At 37.3% G+C, this 19,721-nt stretch overlaps 1 protein-coding gene across 2 annotated transcripts in view; it reads right to left on the bottom strand.

The window, feature by feature from the left end:
• Positions 1-2,993: 2,993 nt before the first annotated feature.
• The window catches only part of asap3 (ArfGAP with SH3 domain, ankyrin repeat and PH domain 3), a 33,334-nt gene continuing 16,606 nt past the window's right edge, over positions 2,994-19,721 (bottom strand). Inside the window, exons 6-26 of one of the 2 annotated variants that reach the window (XM_031896890.1) lie at positions 16,884-16,980; positions 16,674-16,759; positions 16,512-16,587; positions 16,232-16,318; positions 15,582-15,691; positions 15,355-15,424; positions 13,393-13,480; positions 12,287-12,403; positions 12,163-12,211; positions 11,820-11,980; positions 11,211-11,344; positions 11,024-11,115; positions 10,427-10,607; positions 10,256-10,341; positions 10,060-10,175; positions 9,504-9,571; positions 8,708-8,809; positions 6,557-6,728; positions 5,380-5,554; positions 5,164-5,300; positions 2,994-4,869 (exon numbers count right to left, since the gene is read on the bottom strand). In XM_031896890.1, the coding sequence (XP_031752750.1) occupies positions 4,811-4,869; positions 5,164-5,300; positions 5,380-5,554; positions 6,557-6,728; positions 8,708-8,809; positions 9,504-9,571; positions 10,060-10,175; positions 10,256-10,341; positions 10,427-10,607; positions 11,024-11,115; positions 11,211-11,344; positions 11,820-11,980; positions 12,163-12,211; positions 12,287-12,403; positions 13,393-13,480; positions 15,355-15,424; positions 15,582-15,691; positions 16,232-16,318; positions 16,512-16,587; positions 16,674-16,759; positions 16,884-16,980 (2,263 nt within the window). In that variant the 3' untranslated portion in view covers positions 2,994-4,810. The remainder of the gene's footprint in view (positions 4,870-5,163; positions 5,301-5,379; positions 5,555-6,556; positions 6,729-8,707; positions 8,810-9,503; positions 9,572-10,059; positions 10,176-10,255; positions 10,342-10,426; positions 10,608-11,023; positions 11,116-11,210; positions 11,345-11,819; positions 11,981-12,162; positions 12,212-12,286; positions 12,404-13,392; positions 13,481-15,354; positions 15,425-15,581; positions 15,692-16,231; positions 16,319-16,511; positions 16,588-16,673; positions 16,760-16,883; positions 16,981-19,721) is intronic. The other variant, XM_002939360.4, reaches the window with a different exon arrangement.

Below are 19,721 nucleotides of genomic sequence, written 5' to 3'. Positions count from 1 at the left end.
ATGTTAGGGGTGGAAAGGTGAAACTGTCCAGCACACAAATAAAAACAGCAGCCTCTTCTGCTTGATAAAAGACAGAGCCCCCACTGAGCCTGTGACCCAGTGAGCAGGAGCAAGGAGAGGAATGCGCGCCAATGCCAATAGTTGACCCTTGCCTGTCACAATTGCTCCTCCCAGGACAATTAAACATCAAGGTAAACCTGTGAGCTTGAGGTAGCAGGGGAGATTCAAGAGTTAAGGGAGCGGGCTTTCTTTCCAGAGCAGAGCAGGCACAGCAATCAATTAAATGACAATGCTGAGAAGTGGGACATCTAACAATGAATCCGGGACAGCGGGCAGTGCCATAAATATCGGGACTGTCAAAAGCGGAACGGTTGGGAGGTATGCTTAACCGACAACGAGACTGTGTTTTCTGTTTTACCTATTGAAGTATCAATAATATACCTGTCTTTTCAAGGGCAATTGCAAGCAGGGTGTTTTGTGGCTCCATGCTCAGTACAAAACAGCTGAAAGTATTTTTGAATTGTACCTTATCTGAATCACTTTTTTATAATACTATTCTGTTGTGTAATTAAGGTTACCACCTTTTGGCAGAGATAATACTGAATGGGGTGAGAGTGGATTTGTGAGGTGGTGGGGCCATGATATAAAGAGGCAGGGCAGTGAAACTAAGGTCTGAAGTCATTAAACATATAGTCTGGGAGGGGACTATTAGGTATCTTTGAGATCGGGGGGGAGCTGGAAGAGGGAACAGGGGTTGGCTGAGGGTGTGCTAGTGGCAGAAGGACTAATTATTACAAAGTTATAAGGAAGTATGTAGCCAGTAAAGAAAATGCATAAGTGAGTATGTCTGTTGCAGTAGGAGGGCATAATTAAAAGGTATTTTAGATGTTTAGTCACCTATGGGAGCCAGATTATCCACAGAAATCAAATCACGATTAACGGGCGGTTAAACTTAGTGTTATGTTATAGAATGTCATATTCTTAGCAAATTTGTAATTGGACATTATTTTTATATAGATTTTATTTTTGCCATCCCCTACCTTATTTCAGCTTTGAAATGGGGGTCACTGACCCCACACGCCAAAAACTATTATGAGGCTACAATTTTATTGATATTGTTTTATAACTTATCTTCCTATTTCCCTCTCATATTCATATTCCAGTTTCTCATTCAAACCACTGCCAGCAACTAGATAATGGCTAAAATACCAAACTGGAGAGCTGCTGAACAAAAAGCTAAATACCTGAAGAAACACACAAAAATGAAAACATAAAGACCAATTGCAAATTGTATATGAATATCAGTGTCTTTTGAGAACTGTGTCCATTTGTACAGTTTGCAGCATACACCCAGACCATCTGGAGGTTTTCCTCTCTAAGAGGCCTCCTTTAAAGTTGCTGAGTAGCAAAGAAATTACAATAAATGGGAAAGCAACTCTCAGAATGTCTCTTGTAATCTAAAAGACTGTATTCAGGTCTTCAGAAATCAAATGTAACTGTATTTTTTTCTCAGCCTAGATTTTCTTGAAGCAGCTATCCAAAGATGAATCTGCACAAATGTCACCACGTTCCTCCAGTCACTGCCTGACCTATCAGTTCAGATTTTATGTAGGATACAAGCTCCTCATAGGCGAATGGTGGGGTTTTTTTTTTTGTTTGGGGAGGCTAAAAATGTTAAGTATCTATATGCGATGACACCATACTCATACAAAAATCTCAAAAAGCCACTAAAAAAATTAACAATTTTATTTCAATCCATTAAAAACACTAATAACCCCTACAAATGTGGCCTAACGCGTTTCATGCTTACCCAGCATTTAATTATAGGCCAAAGCAACAACATCTCCCAAGGGTATATATATACAAGGAAAGGTCAATCCCTCCCACCATTAATTAAAGACAAATGGAAACAATGTATAAAACATGGCAAGTGCCTCTTAATGAATTAAATGTAGCAAGTAACATCAAAGGCATAATTCATGCCTAAAGGTATTTGTGTCTGTAGGTAAAAGATCCAGAAAACTTCTCGTTTATGTAAAGTGTTCAGTATATCCCCTCCTCTCTTACCTATTTTCACCTGCTCTATTACCTGTACTAACAAAAATTTTACATTACCACAAAATGTCTTGTGACATTAGTTATTTTAGAATATTTAGTATTAGAAATCTGATTAACATGCTCCCTTATCCTCTCTTGCCATGTTTTCTACATTGTTCTCTTTCCATTTTTATAAGTCTTTTAATCTTTTTAATCTGTAACCCCATAACATGTATTGTATGATTTTCTGACCCTTTTCCATGCTGTTAAAAACCAACTATGTATTTTTGTGGAATGGGTTAAGTGAAAATTTGTATTTTTGATTGTTTTAATGGTGGTAGGGATTGAAATAAAATTGTTAATTTTTTCAGTGGCTTTTGAGATTTTTGTTTTGAATCTGCTATGTCCCTCAGTGATCACTAGGGGGTGTTCTCTATATGCCACATATTATAATCGTTTTTTTCTTGGTAATTTTCTTCTTTAAAAAATTATTTTCTTGGAGTTTTTACCATACTCATACAGACAAGTATTTTTCACATGCATTTTCCTGTGCTGGATCTTTCATGTGTTTCAGCACAGGGGAACACAGAAAGAAACACAGGCCTGCATTTCCAATATGACTGTAGTCATTGTGGCAAAGGCAAATTTCGAATGCAAGCGGAATGCAACTTGATATGTTCCACCTGTGTTCGCTGCTTACCTGTGCCACAAAGTGAGTACAGCCTTATAGGAAATATTGGCCTGCATTTCTTCCTGTGCTGCATCATGAAAGATGCAGCGGAGGGAAATGCAGGTAAAAACACTTGTCTGTAAGAGCAATAAGCATAAAAAATATGTCTATCTATTTTTTCTGTGTTTAAAATTGTCACCTACAACTGTGGATACAGATCATCAGTGCAAAACTGGAACATACATAAAAGATAAACTTGAAACGTGATAAACTTTTGTGTAAATGCTTTTAGTAAGTAAGTAGAGTTTTATTGTCATCCCAACAATATACTTACAAGTATACAGTGGGACGAAATATCGTCCTCCTGGATCAAAAAGGTTCAATACACAAGATATATACATAACTATAATAACGATAATAATAAAAAAAAACTGGGTACAGAACTTCTGGGATACTATAAAGTGCCAAGCCCTTCAGTCTGGGAACCCTAGACCTGAGTTGTAATTTTTAATAAAGGAATAATTCAATGAAAAGTACAAACAATATATTTATTCAATGTAAAAAAAAATTAGCATGCTACTAACAGTATAGTGGTACAGATTATTTTGTGAAATACTAAAAAATACTAGACAGTTGACCCAGGAGGTGGGAAGAATACACAGATAACAAAAAAAACATACTATTCTATCAAGTCAATTATCATTTTTGAATTGACATGTATGATTTGGTACTTCCCGCTGTGTCTCGTTGCAGGGATTAGAGGGTTACCTCTGATCACTAACAAAAAAAGATAATATATATATTTCTATCACCCATTACAGATTAGGTCACAGTGACACATACAATAAAATAACTAAAGCTAGAGGAATCATTGCTGCCTAGTTTTGTTTTTGTAAATAACAAAGCTCAGCCTAATCCAAACTCATAACTAGAAAGATTCTGATATTATAGTTTATATAACCAATTCATAGTACAAAGAATTGTATATTTTTAATGGACTCATTGTATTGGATGTATTCAGCTCACCTTAATTTCATGGCCCTGCCTTTCTATTAAGCAACTATAAGGGGCACATTTACTAATCCACGAATCCGAATCACGAATGGGAAAAAATCGGATTGGAAACGAAAATTTCTGAAGATCGCAAATATCACGAAAATGCTTGCGAAAAAATCGTATTCGTCACGAAAATATCGTATTGGCGATCCGAAAGTCACTAAATTTTCGTACTGAACAATTGTAAACAGTGGTAAAACCTTTCCGATTTTTTTGTGCAAACGTCTGAAAAAGTCATGCGGCGTACGAAAAAGTCATCCGGACGCCCGAAAAAAATCGACGAAAATACGCTCAGAGCGTTCGCATGAACGCTCGAGCATTCGTGCCTTTGTAAATGTGCCCCTAAGATATACACTTATGCTAAGGGACCCAGATCCCCAATTTCATACTGGACATGTAGGTTGCATGAACATTACATAAATAACCATGAAAATTTCTTCAAGGCCACCAACACCACAATACATTGTTAATATATTTGCAGCAAGTTTGTGGTTGTGGAACTCACAGTGGTGAATGCCTCTACACTTGGAACTGCTCAGTTAGTCCTACTGCACTGCAAGATGCATACGATTCCTGTACTAAATGCAGTGATCCCTTGTGACTTCTGTCCACTGGCACTTATGCATTGCACATTGCCAACATCTTTTTAAACCTGTTTTAATTTATTTATCTTTTTTTGATTAAATTTTTCTGGTGTGCATCAGCATTGGGGTACTATTACTGAAATCTTTTGAATTCTTATAGTCAAATGATTAAAAAAGATAAATGGCAAGGCACTCGCCCGCGAATGTCCTGCAATAATGCAACATTATATGTACATAAACATACACACGAGTATGATAAGATGAAGAGAATATATATATACAGTATATATTTACATACTAATCCAGGACTACTTTGACTTTTTTCGCATTAGCAGCCAACAGTCCTTGAAATGTTTTTAAGTCCCTTGACGGTCCACTGAAGACACTCAAAATATACAGAAGAATGAACAGACACTGAGTCCCCTTTTTCTGGTCACATGGCATTCCTTTGGGGGAACAGTTATCACTTTGGTGATTGTTGCAGATTTTCATCTTGGGAGCATCTTTTCCTATTTATGCCACCTGTAATAGTTAACACCGACATGTGGTTTATTTATAAAGATGTAAAATTACATAAATACAGTGGCCAATTACAGAGGCCAATTTTCCACCCTTTTCCCATTTCAGTTGAAAATTGTCATACCAGCTTTAATAATATTGTTTTCTTACTCTTTCAAAGGTTTATCTATCATCTGCTATGGTAATCACTTCTATTTCATTATACTTATTATCACTTCTAACATTCTAATCTTTCCACCTCATACTTTTCCATCTACTTTAAGCCTTGTCTTGCACATCTCTCTCTTTGTATCATACCTGTGAGATTCTCAGAGTCAGGATGACAGAATGGGGAAGAGCCAAGGAGAGAAGCTCTGCCATGTGGTGGAAAATCTGAGTGTGGTAGGGCAGTACAGGTCCCTTTAACTCTCCTGTATGACTTCACTCCATCTGTGCTGTAGGAACAAGTTAAAAATGTACAATTACACAAAGCATCTTTATTCTGAAAATGCATTTTAAAGATAGACACCATACTTGGATTTCAGAGGGAAGGAAGAATGGTCCATGGAGCATCGTGGAGGTTCAGATGACCGCCGTTGCAACCCAGCTTCTTGTAAACCCTCCCATTCCTCACTTGTAGATGGCTGGCTGATAGTGCTGAGAGGACGATTTGAGGTAAAAGAGGACTGGAGTGAAAATTCTGAGCACTCTAAATAAGATGAGAATAAATGAAGAGATAAGAATGAAAGCTGCATTAAATAGTTACGATAGATACGATGATAGGATGTCAAGAACCATCCAGTCCAGCCTTTATCAGCGCATAATCTCTCCAGTTCTAAAACTTAAACAGACAGACATTACATTATAAGACTCACTTTTGCTTTATTTATACAGTAAAAGTCAGGGACCCCCTGATAACGTGATTATAGACATGCAAACACTACTGTATCAATATTTCAGCCATTATTTAGGACATCAAATAAATGTTCTCTAAAATCTCCTGGAAACGGACTTTAATGCTGGAATTGTGGGTGTATGTTGAAGAGCAAAAAGCTTTTTTTCCCACTTTTTTCATTTATTTTCATAATTAGTATTTTTACTTTTAGGTGTTCCGGCTGTCCTTCAAATGCGCCACATGATAATTAAGTCTAAATATACCATTAGTGTGCAGTAGATTGTAAGCTCTTGTGAGAAGAACTCTCTGATCATATTTTTATTATGTAACTCTTGTTTGTTAAATTATTGCCCTGTTTCCTATAAATTAATGTAAATGGATATGTAAGTTGCTTGCGCTAGGTAAATAAATGATGATCAACATTATTGCAAGCCTTATTATTGTTTTCAATAAATCACTATCTAGTGTTTATAAAACAAAGATATCAAGTTTCCTTGAAAGGAGACTGAAAACATTGTTGTGTTTATATGCTTTCTTAGGAGAATGCCTTGGCTCTTGAATATGAAAACATAGGGGTGTAACATTTGAGGCAATAGGGGAAGAGGTGGGTTTCTTGACTGACTATTGCTCACTTTTGATATTAAGCCCAGTAATGTTTAGATGCTTCAACAGAGAAGCAATAGCTTTTTGATCATCAGAGACACAGAAAGTGTATATTATTCATTTAATACAAAATAATTGAGCAGTTTAGTATAATAAGATAGAAGTAAAAATGTTATATATTGATAATGCAACACATTTGGTGGCCACACTCACTACGAGGATGAGTTTTTGCAGGAAGGGGTGGTGGGGTCTCCAGACTCCTGGATCTGTGGGGAGGTGGTCCTCTCTGAGGAATATTTATAGTTTCATATGTCTTGTTGCTGATGTCCAAACCCATGGAGCTGTGCCGGGGAGGGAGCTTGATTGGCGTTGACAAAGAGATGGTCTGGGACAGAAAGAAAGATGACTAGTTTTCAGTCAGGCAGCATTATTGTATTCCAGCAGTATCCAAGTGGATTAGAACTTTTACTTCACATCTTACCATGAATTAAGGTGTGGCTCTTGGGGGACTGTGCTGGAGACGTATGAGGCAACACACCACAAAAGCAGCATGCAAACATATTGTATTACAAACAAGCGGGAACAATGCTAGTATTTTCTCTTAGGAACTAATAACTACATGTGCCTATTCGTATACACACACACATTTTTTTCCTATCTGGACAACATATACCTGTATATTTTGTACTGCTCTATACATTTAAGTTATGGACACACAGGAATGTTTTGTGGTGTGTGGTGTGTTTTTTGTGGTGAAAATGCAGAAAACATAAGAACAGAAAAGTCTCTGCAAGGTAGCAGTTCCTATGGCAAAAGCAAAAATAAAGCATGTTGCATCTGTTTATTGTGTTGTTTTAAAAAATACAAGTGTTTAACCTATATGACTATAAGTGAAATGGAGGAGATAAGGTGATATATACTGACTATATATATATATATACAGTGGATATACAAGGATAGCAAGTGAGCTGGAGAGTGTTGTAAAAATAGTGAGGAAGGAATTTGGACTGAAGTGTAGATATGAAAGTGACAGACTAAAGAAGAGATATGGAAACAGTGAGCCGGAGAGGGGATATCCTGATGCTGGCAGGCTGGGACAAAAATGACAACAGCAGGCCGGACAGAAGACTTGGGTTGTTTAGAAAGTGGATTGTTTGGTTGTTTAGAAATATAATGGCAGAGAAGGTGGTTTAGAGAGAATTATACAAGAATATTGCATGGCCTAGGCTGGAGAGGAACTATGAAAGTGTCTGGCAAAAGACAAGGTATGATAGATAGTTGCAAATGGATATGAGATATGGGATGGATGGGCTGTGTATGTGTAAATGAAGACAATATATAAGGATGGAGTGCAGGGAAGAAAAGTTATATATTAATGGAATGCAGGTTAGAGAGGAGAAAAGGGATATAGTGCAAGAAAGAAGATGTGATGAGGTGTGGGCTACAGAGGAGATATGAGTGTGGGTGTAACTTGAGTGAAGATATGAGGATGGGATGTGATGAACAGATGAGAAAACTGAGGTTTGATAGGAGAGAAGATATGAGGAAAGAAGACAGCATATATGTGGGTATGTGGACAGCAGAAATGCTGTAGAGCACATATGAGAGGAATAGGTGGAATGGAGATATAAGAATGGATTGTTAGAGGGAGAAGTCAAAATATGAGGAAGGAGGGGCAGCTATAGAGAAGAGTGAGGCAAAAAGAATGAATAAAATTAGTTTTGTGAAAGAATATGAGGCAGTATGACTCAGTCATCATAAAATCAGCACCTTTCATTAACAATTTTGTAGACAGCATCATACGTGCAGATGGGCAGATTTAATATTCATGAAAAATGTTACATTCATGAAAAGCCTTATTCATTTTGACATGGACATTCTCAAAATGGACACAGACAGAAAATTTGCATTTCACAGACAGAAACAATGCCCAGAATGCATTTAACCTGCCCCTTAAATGTGATTACAGTTCACAATGAACAACAATGAAGCCTATAATGATGTTAAACCTCTACTGCAGCCAATGAGAAGGCTATCCCATTACAACAGTGTAATGCTTTATGGCCTTTACTGAATGCAACATCAAAAGAATGCACTTTGGCTGACATGAGCACAGGATCACATGACGGCACTTACATTTCTACTTGTACAAACACAGGAATTTTACTGCTGTTAAATATTTACCTGAGGTGGCAGTCCCAGTATTTGTATCATCCCAAACACCCAATCAACACTGTAAATTCACAGAGACTGTTCCAGCATTCACTTAATTTCCAGGGTCATGGTGCCAGCCTTACAGTATTAATAATGTGCACACATAAAAGCTTCCTGACTTTACATGCATTTGTTGCAGCTCTCATATACCTTTTCTCCTTCATCGTCTTCACTATTGCTTTCTTCCTCATCTTGATGGAACCAATCAAAATCCACATCACATACAAAACATCCTGTTGCTGCTTTTTCAAGCTGCAGCCAATAAGAAATAATGGTTTGTTAGATTTCATACTAGACAGTGGGGAAAGGCCTAAATTTATCAAGCACCAAGGAAACTCTCCAGTAAGAACAAAGCATCCTGTGTGTTGAGTAAAGCTTACTTTCAAAACAACTCGTAACTCTGTCTGCACATGATAAAGTGAATAACATATTGACTGTGCAGCATTTCTAATTTGAGAATCTTTCCACTGTTTAATAAATCTTGGAAGGAGCTTAAAATGAATCCCCACCTCGTTTTCATTCTTTTTTTGCATAATGAAACAAAATGTAATTCTATACAACTTTACAATATACGTTAATTTTAAAAAATGTCAGATTTTTTAAATGTTATTTGTAATGCAACTGCAGCTGAAATTGTATTTGTTTTATTCCCTACACTTCTGAAGCTGATTCCTGAAACAAAGTAGCAGGAGCCTGCTGGTTAGCAGATTTACAGAGAGATTATTCACAAAGTAACAGGAGCCTGCTGGTTAGCAGAGAGATTATTTCTGCTACACTGTTTCAGGAGTCAGAACAATGCAAATGCAAACATTTTTAAAATATATCTGTAGAACCATTAAAAAGTTTTTATCAATGTATATTGAAAAGTTGCTTAGAATGACCTTTTTTGCATTGTGCAAAAGAACAGTTTTGGGTGAAAATTCCCTTTAACAATGTAACATCTTACCAGCTCTTCACAGTCTGTATGCTTCATACTTTGAGCCAGCATCAAAGGGGTTAATCCATCATTATTCCCTGTACATAAGGTGAAAAGGCTATTTGATTACTAGGAATAATTGAAATGTAATGTATTACTGTTGACAATTTAGACATAAAATGAATCTAATCGAGGTGGCACATGGCGAGACTGCCAAACGAGCAGAAATTTCCACTAATATGTCCACCTAAGGGGGGAGATATTGTGCTAATTTGATTGATTGGCCCTAGGCTCAAATGTTCAAATTACAACAATGGGTATAGGAGCTGTCGGAACGAGGACTGCTTTAATGGGCCAACGTGGTCCTCAATCGGACAAGAAAATCAAACGTATCCAATTTTTGGCCAGATTTCGGTGGGTTAGGCCTCTCAGGAATCCCCATACACTGGCAGATAAGCTGTCGAATCAGTCCAAAGGACTCGAATTGGCAGCTTCAATCTGCTGGTGTATGGCCACCCTTAGTCCCCATGCAAAGGTCCACAACTCTTTCTCTGTACAGAGAAACAGATAACTATGTGGCAAATACCTGCAGTTAGAGATGCTTTGGCTCTCAAGAGAAGTCGAATACAGTCCAGTTTGTTATATTTTACTCCATAATGAAGTGCAGTATGTCCATCTGTAGTCACTTTGTCCAAAGCTCCTCTGAGAAACAGATCAGTAAGAAAAAGTATTAAAGACACATTGCACTTGACAATTCTGTTCCAAGAACACAAAATACATACCCATTCTGGATAATGAAATCCACTACTGGGAGGGAGCTCCTGTCAGACATACGAATAGCAAAGTGCAAAGGGGACTCACTTAAGTCCTAACAAAGGAATAAAGTGATAAGGTCACGTCAGTTTTCAGGCAGTAAGGCAGGAAGTTTAGCATAACATTAATGAGAGAAGTACCTGGCTGTCCATACTGGGTATTGGTTTGCTCAGGTCGGCACCACTTGCCATGCACTGAAGCAGAGCAGTCAAGTCGCAGCTCTGAATAGCAGCACGGACTCTGTGAAAGGAATCGGTCCGATCTTTGCTCACAAAGCTGTGTTCCACATATTTGGCAGAGATATAATCCTTCCTAGTGATCCTGTTTTAAATTGTTCAATAGTGATTAAAAGGGATTGCAGCAAATCCAAGATTTGTTTTCCAAATCCCAGTACGTTTTGCAAGGTTTTTTTTAGCTCCTTTAGTCAATATAAAAATATTTTTTTTTATTAATTTTAATTAAATTTAATTAAAATTTAAATTAATTTTGGCATTCACCATATTTACTGTGTATTCACTATTCAGCCAAATCCAAATGATGGATTTGGTGCATGCCTAAAAATTAGTGATTTAACTTCTTCCATGAAAACGCCTGCAATAAATTGCGATAACCTGCACGGTGACCATTTTGTTTCACAAGGGGACATTCTTTCTGATAGTAATAAGGTAATATATACTTTTAAATATATACAATTAAATTACCCTGACAAGTGAATGAACAAGAAAAAAAGAACTTACATATCACTAGTAGGGTTAGGTTTGGTGTTAAATGCTGGAAGTGTTGCCTCCAGTACTTCATTGAGTTTAGTATTCCCAACAGAAACGGCAAGCTACAAAAGAGAAAAGGGTAGTACATAGAGTGCCAAACTAAAAGATAATATGAGGGTGTAGCTATAATAGGGTTTGGAAAATGGAAAGCACCTACCAGTAGCTCAGAGGTGCTAAGCAGGTCAAGGGTTAAAGACTGGACCCGGGAGTAGCGCACACCCAGATCTCTGTGGATTCCAGAGCACTCAATACAGATTAGAATTCCCAAGTTAGTTGAGACCCAGGATGGTTCTGGGGCAAAATGAAACATTTAGTGATTCAATGTGGCTGAGGTTGCAGAGGAAGCACATTGACAAGCAAAAAAATAGTGGAAATTGAGCAATAACCGCTCTAATTTTGCGAAGGTTCTGGAAGCAAATATTTATGTTGTGTACTTAAATGTATGTACACAGTGGAGGGTGCACTAAATTTTGCATCATACTTGTTTAGAAATACAGTGTATTGTATAAACTTTCAATCTAATGTAGATTTTGGAAATGTTTGATGGCCACGTTTTCTGATCTTATTTTTGTCCACTTGTGCTCAATTCTGCACAGGTTAGAGAAAGCAATATGTATGCCAATCAGCATGAAGAAGAAAAGAATTACAATAAGAACACTGCAAAAAAGCATACTTGAAAAGCAACAAAACTATGTAATTTAAATTCTGTGAAGAATGTAAATGGAAAAACTGAGAGCAGATTCTATATATAAGGATAATAACTAACCTGGTGCTCCACAGTCACAGCACACTTGGTTCCCAGGTAAGGACCTAATCTCATTAATAATCTGCTTGTTTATTTGGTGGGGGCTGTCTATGAATCCTCCATCTCCACCAAATGCTGCATTCATGGATTCATCCTTACTGTTCTGTAGCACAGAGATCCAGCTGTGAGGGAATATGGAAAAGAAAAAGAGAGAGAGAGAGACTGAACACGATAGATAGCACTGGGCAATGATTTTAGGAAATTGTAAGATGTAAAACAGATATTAAAAAAATAGGAAAAATGGATATTCTGCATCAGTTTGTTTTATTCTGATTTTAAATTGGTGCCAACTGCCAACACTTACACCAGAGCCTCATTTTCATCCTCGGCCTGAAAGTGATAGGTTCTATTATCTGAAAGAGTAGATAAAAATAATGCAATTAACACTGTATATTTACATAGCAAGCAGATACAGCAATAACTGCTACCTGTGTCCCATGTTTTGTAATTTCTGGGCAGGATCTGCTGCCCCTGGACGACTGTGATTGTACGTGACAACTGTGACAACTGTGTTCTGTACATCTCTGCACAGTTAAATGCAGCAACTAGAGCAGTGGGAGGCAATGACGTTGTATAAATAATAACAATGGTATGTACATTTACATATAGGGAATAAAATATAACATAAATAAAATATAAGGATATAATACACAAGAGCCATGAATATCCTGTAAATTATCCTTACAAACGGTGCCTAGTGATGTTATCAGTTACATGACTCACTGAAACTTGTATATTATAATAAATAATGTACCCCTGTTTTAAAATATGAGGATATTAAAATTCACCTTGGAGTTGCATAGCCTTCGGCCTTGAGCTTTTATGTGTTGTGCTATGTTACATGTTTTTTGTTGTGCGTTTATATGGTCATGGAACTCCTCGATGACTTTTAATATCCCAATATTTTACATTAGGGTGTACTTTATTTACTATATTATAATTCGTAGAGAAGTTCTATGACCATATAAAGGGATAAGGCCAAAGGGCGATTGCTTTTATACAGGACATCGTGCTCCGAGGTGACTATTAATATCCCCATATTTTACAACGGGGGTACACTATTTATTATAATACATAAGTTACAATGATTCATGTGCACACACAGACTATAATGGATCACTAACCACCATTTGTAAGTATATATATATCCAGGATATTCCTGGTTTTTGAAGGCAGAGTGCTTTTTTGCAGTGCATGGAACTTTGAGGTGACAGGATATTTATGGCTCTTGTGTATTACATACCAATATGTACTAAGTAAGTGAAAGAGCGACTATATAAACCTAATAATTACAAAATTCAAAAAGCTTCCAAAGACTACCTATACAGAATTTGGATTATGATTGCATTACATGAAACTAGGATTATCAATTCAGGAAACAATCTAGGGAGAAATTACCAGACCAACTAATAATCTAAGGACACTCTAAAATTCAGTAAGCAGACCTAAATTGTTTGCCATTACAATTCCTAAAGCTCCTTATATTTAGTAAGGCATGACTGGATGCCATATTCACATGCTGCTGCAAACTTACGTGTTATTAGGTCAAAGTTCCGTTTGTCTTCAACATTAGGACGCACATGGCAAGTCAGCAATTTAATCTTAGCAGGAGGGCGATTGATCTGAAAGATATTACAACATATCAAGTTACTCTAGTAATTCTAATCATGGTTTGGTTTGTAGATGCAATGTACAATGCGGATAGTGATATTTACACATGCAATAAACAGCTGTCTTTAAGACATCAAACTAACTGATAAAAGCCAAGAAAATCTTTTATTCACCCGGATGACAAAATACCCACAATCCCTATGAGGCATATTTACTAAAACTAACTCTAACTTTTCTCATTTTTTTCTTTTTAAAAAATCCAATAAACTCATTTCCACAAATGTCTAACATTTACTAAAAAGTTAAAATTTGAAAACCTCGAAGCAAAGAAAGATCTTCCAGGGAAAGGAAGGCATCTGCCCTTGACTTCTACATGATCTCTACAATTTTTAGCTGGCGAATTGTCAGGTTCATATTTTTAGCAGTTTTATCGCAAATGGTCGACTTTTACGGCTAAAAAATCCGAAACAGGGAAAAAAAATCCAACCGTTAGTAAATGGCCCCCTAAGTGTACTACAATTACTTGATTAGCTCTTCCTTTGCCCAACTATTCATCAATTAGGATTATGGAACATGGGGATGTCCTTCCTCCTACAATATATAATCTTTTGGACCTATATTATTTATTGATTGACATGCATTTAGCAATAAGCTTGAGTATGACATGGACCCTTTGACCTAAGGACCAATGTAAATGCAACAGACAACATAACACAAACAGATAAGATGTAAGCAGTAAATTGTGGTTTAATTAGTGCATTTTTGGAGCCATTATCATTCCTAAAGGTGGCCATACACGAGCAGATCCGCTCGCTACGGGTGGGCGATATCGGGGACCATTTAGGTAAAAAAAATAATAATCCGATCGTTTGGCCCTGGGGCCAGACGATCGGATTATGTGGGCGGCAATGGGGCAGTCGGATCGGGGACCGCATCAACGAGCCGATGCGGTCCCCGATCCGACCAGATTTTCTAACCTGGCCGATCGAGATCTGGCCAATTTCAAGCCAGATATCGGTCGGCCAGGCCGCTCTGCTCTCCCCATACACGGGCCGATTAGCTGCCGAATCGGTCCAAGGGACCGATATCGGTAGCTATAGTCGGCCCGTGTATGGCCACCTTAACTCTCGCCTATGACCTAGTATCCATGATATGGGAGCTTTCTAATGACATAATGTGAGATTACAGCTATGCTGAGATTACAGCTATTATAGCAATCCTATGGGATTTTTAGAAGTGTATTTATCAAGTGGTGAATCATAATTTTTACCCATTGATAAATATGCTTCTAAAAATCCCGTAGGAATGAATATAATGTGGGTGAGTGCATTAAACTAAACTCACATTTTTGGTAAATCTGTCCCTAAGTATTCATTGCTTTCTATAAGGTCTTTGAGGTAAAAAGTAGATTCATGCAGATTATTACAGAGAAAACAACAGCAATGATGCCAGAAAAAAATGTAACTTTATTTGTGGTGGTATTAGGGTTATAGATTGCAGAGATGCTTTCAAGTTTACATGTGACTTGTCTCTGCTCGCCTGCATATAACAATGGCATCTGTGGAAAGAACCTTGCCGGGAGCTAATGTTCCCTGATATTTTAATAGCATGCAAATAATGGCAGACTCCTACTATTACAGCAATTGGGGTAAGGAAGGGATTAATGTTAAACTGGATCACCATCTGTGCCAAAACTGTTTGCATCCTATTAATGCAGTTAAAACAGTGATATGCAGGATTTAAACCACTGTTCTTTGCCAAATAGCAGAGGATTTTTAACCCTTCACTGAAATACTGTATTGCATACACCATCAGTACATACAATTTAAGTCTCACTGCATGCTCTCATTAACATTACCTCAGTGGTATTATCTTCCTCACTTACCGTACTGTGGGATATTGTTAGATTTCCATATTTTACTCCACATTTTCTTTTTTGCCAAACTTTCCGAATCCTTAAAGAATTAAAATAGACAACTATAAAAACAAAGCTACAGAAATTGGAGATCATAAATATATCACATACATTTTAGTTATATTGAGATAGAGGTAACTGAAAGGTTGATGAAGATGTCTGGAAAGATGAGAGGCAGCATAGTTTAAAGTCCCTACCCCTCACTTTTCTTGTACAGAAATCCAGATTTCTCTGTGCCATATTGCTTATCTCCTTGAGGTTGGTGCAAACTATAACCAGTCCCAGAATCCTTTCTGCTTAGGCCATCCTGAAAGTTAAAACAGAGAGAGAGTTAACGAGAGAATGAGTTAGCGTCAAAAAAGATTACGGCTAATTTACATACACAGTGTATTGTGCAAAGTATTATGTTTTTTAAAGCTCTATGTTTTTTCCAAAAACACAGCTCTTTTTCACAGAGTTGCATCCAGTGTAATTGCAAGTGATGCACCAAAATGCATGCTATTTACTCTGCATGTTCCTGTAAACTGGGTGCAGAATGGGGATGGCGTCACTTCCAGCACGCTAATGGAAATGGCATTAATAAAAGCATTGATAGGTATAGCTTGCATCAGCTGACTATGTATATTGAATTATTGTAATCCCATGCGGTGTCTGAACCTTTTATTTTTAATGGATTATCAGTAAAAAAAACCTTTTTATTTTTATTTGTTGACTTTCAGGACAAGCATATATTTGTTCCTGTTATTTTTGTAATCCAGGGTTCCCTAGCATTAGTGTGTGCACTTGCACTTGCTGCTGCATTCATGAATGAGCCATTATGTCATTCAAATATTTTGTTGATGCTTACCTCTTTATTGTCTATCTGAAGCTGTTTCTGTAGGTTATCACGATGCTCTGAAAGTTGCTTTAGCTCTTCGTCCCGAGTATGATGTATCTTGCAGAACAAATAAGAAGAGTCATGCTTTGCAAGGCATTAATAACTATCGACTGTTGCGGTATGTCAGATTAATCCAGTATATCAGAGGGACACTTTTCAAGATGCAGTAGATGAGTTATGTCACCCATATGATTAACAAAGCTAGGGTTTGCCCTAACCTTACAGATTGATTACATTGGAGGGTACTTACATTATGCAGTGTACCAGAGAGTTTTTCAATAAAAGGAAGAAGACTTTGTGCTGCATTTAATCCATCCTGAAAAAAACTACAAACAGCATAGGAAAGAAGAAATTAAAGATACATGGAGCAAAAATGTAAAGTAATATAATATAAGGAATGCCCTGCACTTACTTGAGCTGTGCCTGAAAGAATTTTATGAGACACTGGAGGAAATCAGGACCTTGTTTTATCTGTGCTTCACCCAGTTTGATCAGATACTAAGAGAATAAGGAATGTGGTATGACAATTGGGAGGAATATTCATCCTTCCTAACTACATCTATTTATGTTGACTGTGCCTATAGGTCTAATGCTTCTCCCTTGCTTCTCTAAAGTTACATACCTCACACAAGTGCAACTGAAATACTTTGCGCTCCCTTTCTGCTTCCTCACTGGATTCAGTATCGCCTCGAGAACTGCCTGAGCGACCTTTCTTCATCCTGCAGGGTAAAAGGACCTCATTTAAAAGTTCTCATGCAAATAAATGGTAAAGAAGATGCTGGCCCTTGTGCTTTAGTAGGTGTGAGACAAAAAATTAATTAAAAATTGGAACAAGAGAAAATCTGTACCTGTGCTAGAAGCAAAAGGATACAGCATAAATTGTAGAGGTGACATTTTTCACCTGTACCACCTTTGCTATGCACTTATATGCTGTATATAGCATGAGGCATGTAATAACTTCTGTTTTCAGAAGGCTTTCATTACATTTCAGTAAGAAATCCTTATACTGCCAACCAGCTCCCCCCAGCAGGCAGTGGGCCTCCTGTCTCTGTTATGAGTCTGCCCTCTGCTGCAAATTGCAAACAGCTTTAGATGGTTTTATTTCTATTTCCTCTAGGTCAGCTCCAAGCTATGTAGGAATTATTTGAGTGAGTGGTTGAACCTGATATATGTGTCTTGTTTCTACTATGTTTTTCAGCACTTTGGTCAGGATTAACAATTTAACACCTGCACAATCCATCTATTCACTGTTCTCTAGCCTGCCAGCACAACAGGTCAAAATAATAATAAAATGTGAATGTGAAATCTGTTTTTAAAATGTTTAAAAATAAGTTAAGCATGTCAAATATGGAATGATATGGTTGGGGCAATAAATATTTGATGTCTATATTTCCTAAGAAGATCAGGAAAGGTCAATGCCATGTATCAGTCCTTTTGGGAAGTGATCATGCAAACCAGGGGCTGCCATTTGCTCTAGCTACCCTTACAATTCCCCAGCATTGGCCATTCAATTTTCTGACCCAGCTGTAAAATATTCAACTAACTGGCCTTTTGTAATGGCATTGTGTGTCTGGCTAGTTCTATAAAACTTTGTTTCCTGCAGCTCATGCACTTTGGTCTTTTGTCTTCTCTAAAACATAAAGGTTGGGGAGGGGGATTTAATCAACCCATAAAAAGGTTGTGAGAATCTGGCTGTTGTACAGAGAGGAGCACAGTTGTATCCTGGCAGTGATATCCTGTAGCACACTATCTGGCTGTGGTACAGAGAACAGCACAGCCGTACAGCTGTAAAGCCCAAACTAGAAACATTATGGGCCTTTTACAAATGTATAATGTGTCCATTATGGCTATATCTTTAACAATATAAAACAGTTATTTCCAACACTTCTATATATTGTTTAACTATTTGATATTTGCACATTGGTTATGCTCCAGAGACACATAGGGCCCGATTCACTAAAGTCCGAAATAAGGAGTGCTATTTATAGCATGCGTTAAAAATCTTATCACTTCTTATTTTTCGCTCGATTCACTAAAAGGACACTTGTCATAATTAAGAAGCGATGTTCTTGGCGTTATTTATCTTGCGACGACATATTTTCAAGCAACGTGCTGCGTAATATGTTGTGCGCTGCATAATATATTGCTTGAAAATATGTCGTCGCAAGATAAATAACGCCAAGAACATCGCTTCTTAATTATGACAAGTGTCCTTTTAGTGAATCGAGCGAAAAATAAGAAGTGATAAGATTTTTAACGCATGCTATAAATAGCACTCCTTATTTCGGACTTTAGTGAATCGGGCCCTATGTGTCTCTGGAGCATAACCAATGTGCAAATATCAAATAGTTAAACAATATATAGAAGTGTTGGAAATAACTGTTTTATATTGTTAAAGATATAGCCATAATGGACACATTATACATTTGTAAAAGGTACTGTATTACAAAATATCTTCATCTAGTCACAGTATTCTGAAAATTAGAAATAACCAGTGGTCCTTATAAAAAATATTAAAGGGATACTGTCATGATTTTTATGGTATAATTTTTATTTCTATATTACACTGTTTAAATAGCAAATAATTCACTCTACCATTCAAAATGTTATTCTTGAACCAACAAATGTATTTTTTTAATTGTAATATTGGTGTGTAGGCAGCCATCTCAGTGCATTGTGCCTGAGTCTGAGCTTTCAGAAGGAGCCAGCACTACATGTTAGAATTACTTTCTAGCACGCTATTATTTCTCCTACTCCCATGTAACTGGAGGAGTCCCAAGCCGGACTTGTATTTCTTACTATTGAGTGCTAATCTGATATCTACTGGGAGCTTCTATCTTGCTACCTGGGAGGGAAAGGGTGGGGGGTGATACCACTCCAACTTGCAGCTCAGCAGTAAAGTGTGACTGAAGTTTATTAGAGCGCAGGTCACATGACTGTAGCACCTTGGGAAATGAAGAATATGGCTAGCCCCACGTGAAATTTCAAAATAAAATATAAAAAAATCTGTTTGCATTGAAAACAGATTTCAATTCAGGATTCTGATGGAGAAACTCTAACTGATGCATTTTTAATAAAACATGTTTTCCCATGACAGTATTCATTTAATGATTGATTTAAAGCCTAAGAAATCATACAATATTGTTCTCTTGTCCCTTTTTGACTTTGGTACATTTTAGCTGGTCATCCATGGAAAGATTTACGTTGCTGATTCGGCCCTTTCAGACCAAGCCTGCTTATCTGGCCCTGTATGGGCTTTTCACAACAGGCTATCCAATAGATGTCTGGTTTGTTTCAAAATCCAGTTGGCAGGTGACTGTGTTGGGGTATTGATGTAGTCCTCTCCCCATGGGCCTACATAGGTGCCCATTATGATTCAGCTGCTGGTCTGGGGGCTGAACAATCAGATCAGCCTGATTTGGCCTATTATGTAGGAGGCAAATAGAGCAAAGATCCCCTC

Source organism: Xenopus tropicalis, chromosome 2, assembly GCF_000004195.4.
Source record: "Xenopus tropicalis strain Nigerian chromosome 2, UCB_Xtro_10.0, whole genome shotgun sequence".
Lineage (NCBI taxonomy): Eukaryota > Metazoa > Chordata > Amphibia > Anura > Pipidae > Xenopus > Xenopus tropicalis.
The sequence above is the reverse complement of the archived record's forward strand: the minus strand, read 5'-3'. Positions and strand labels throughout refer to the sequence as shown.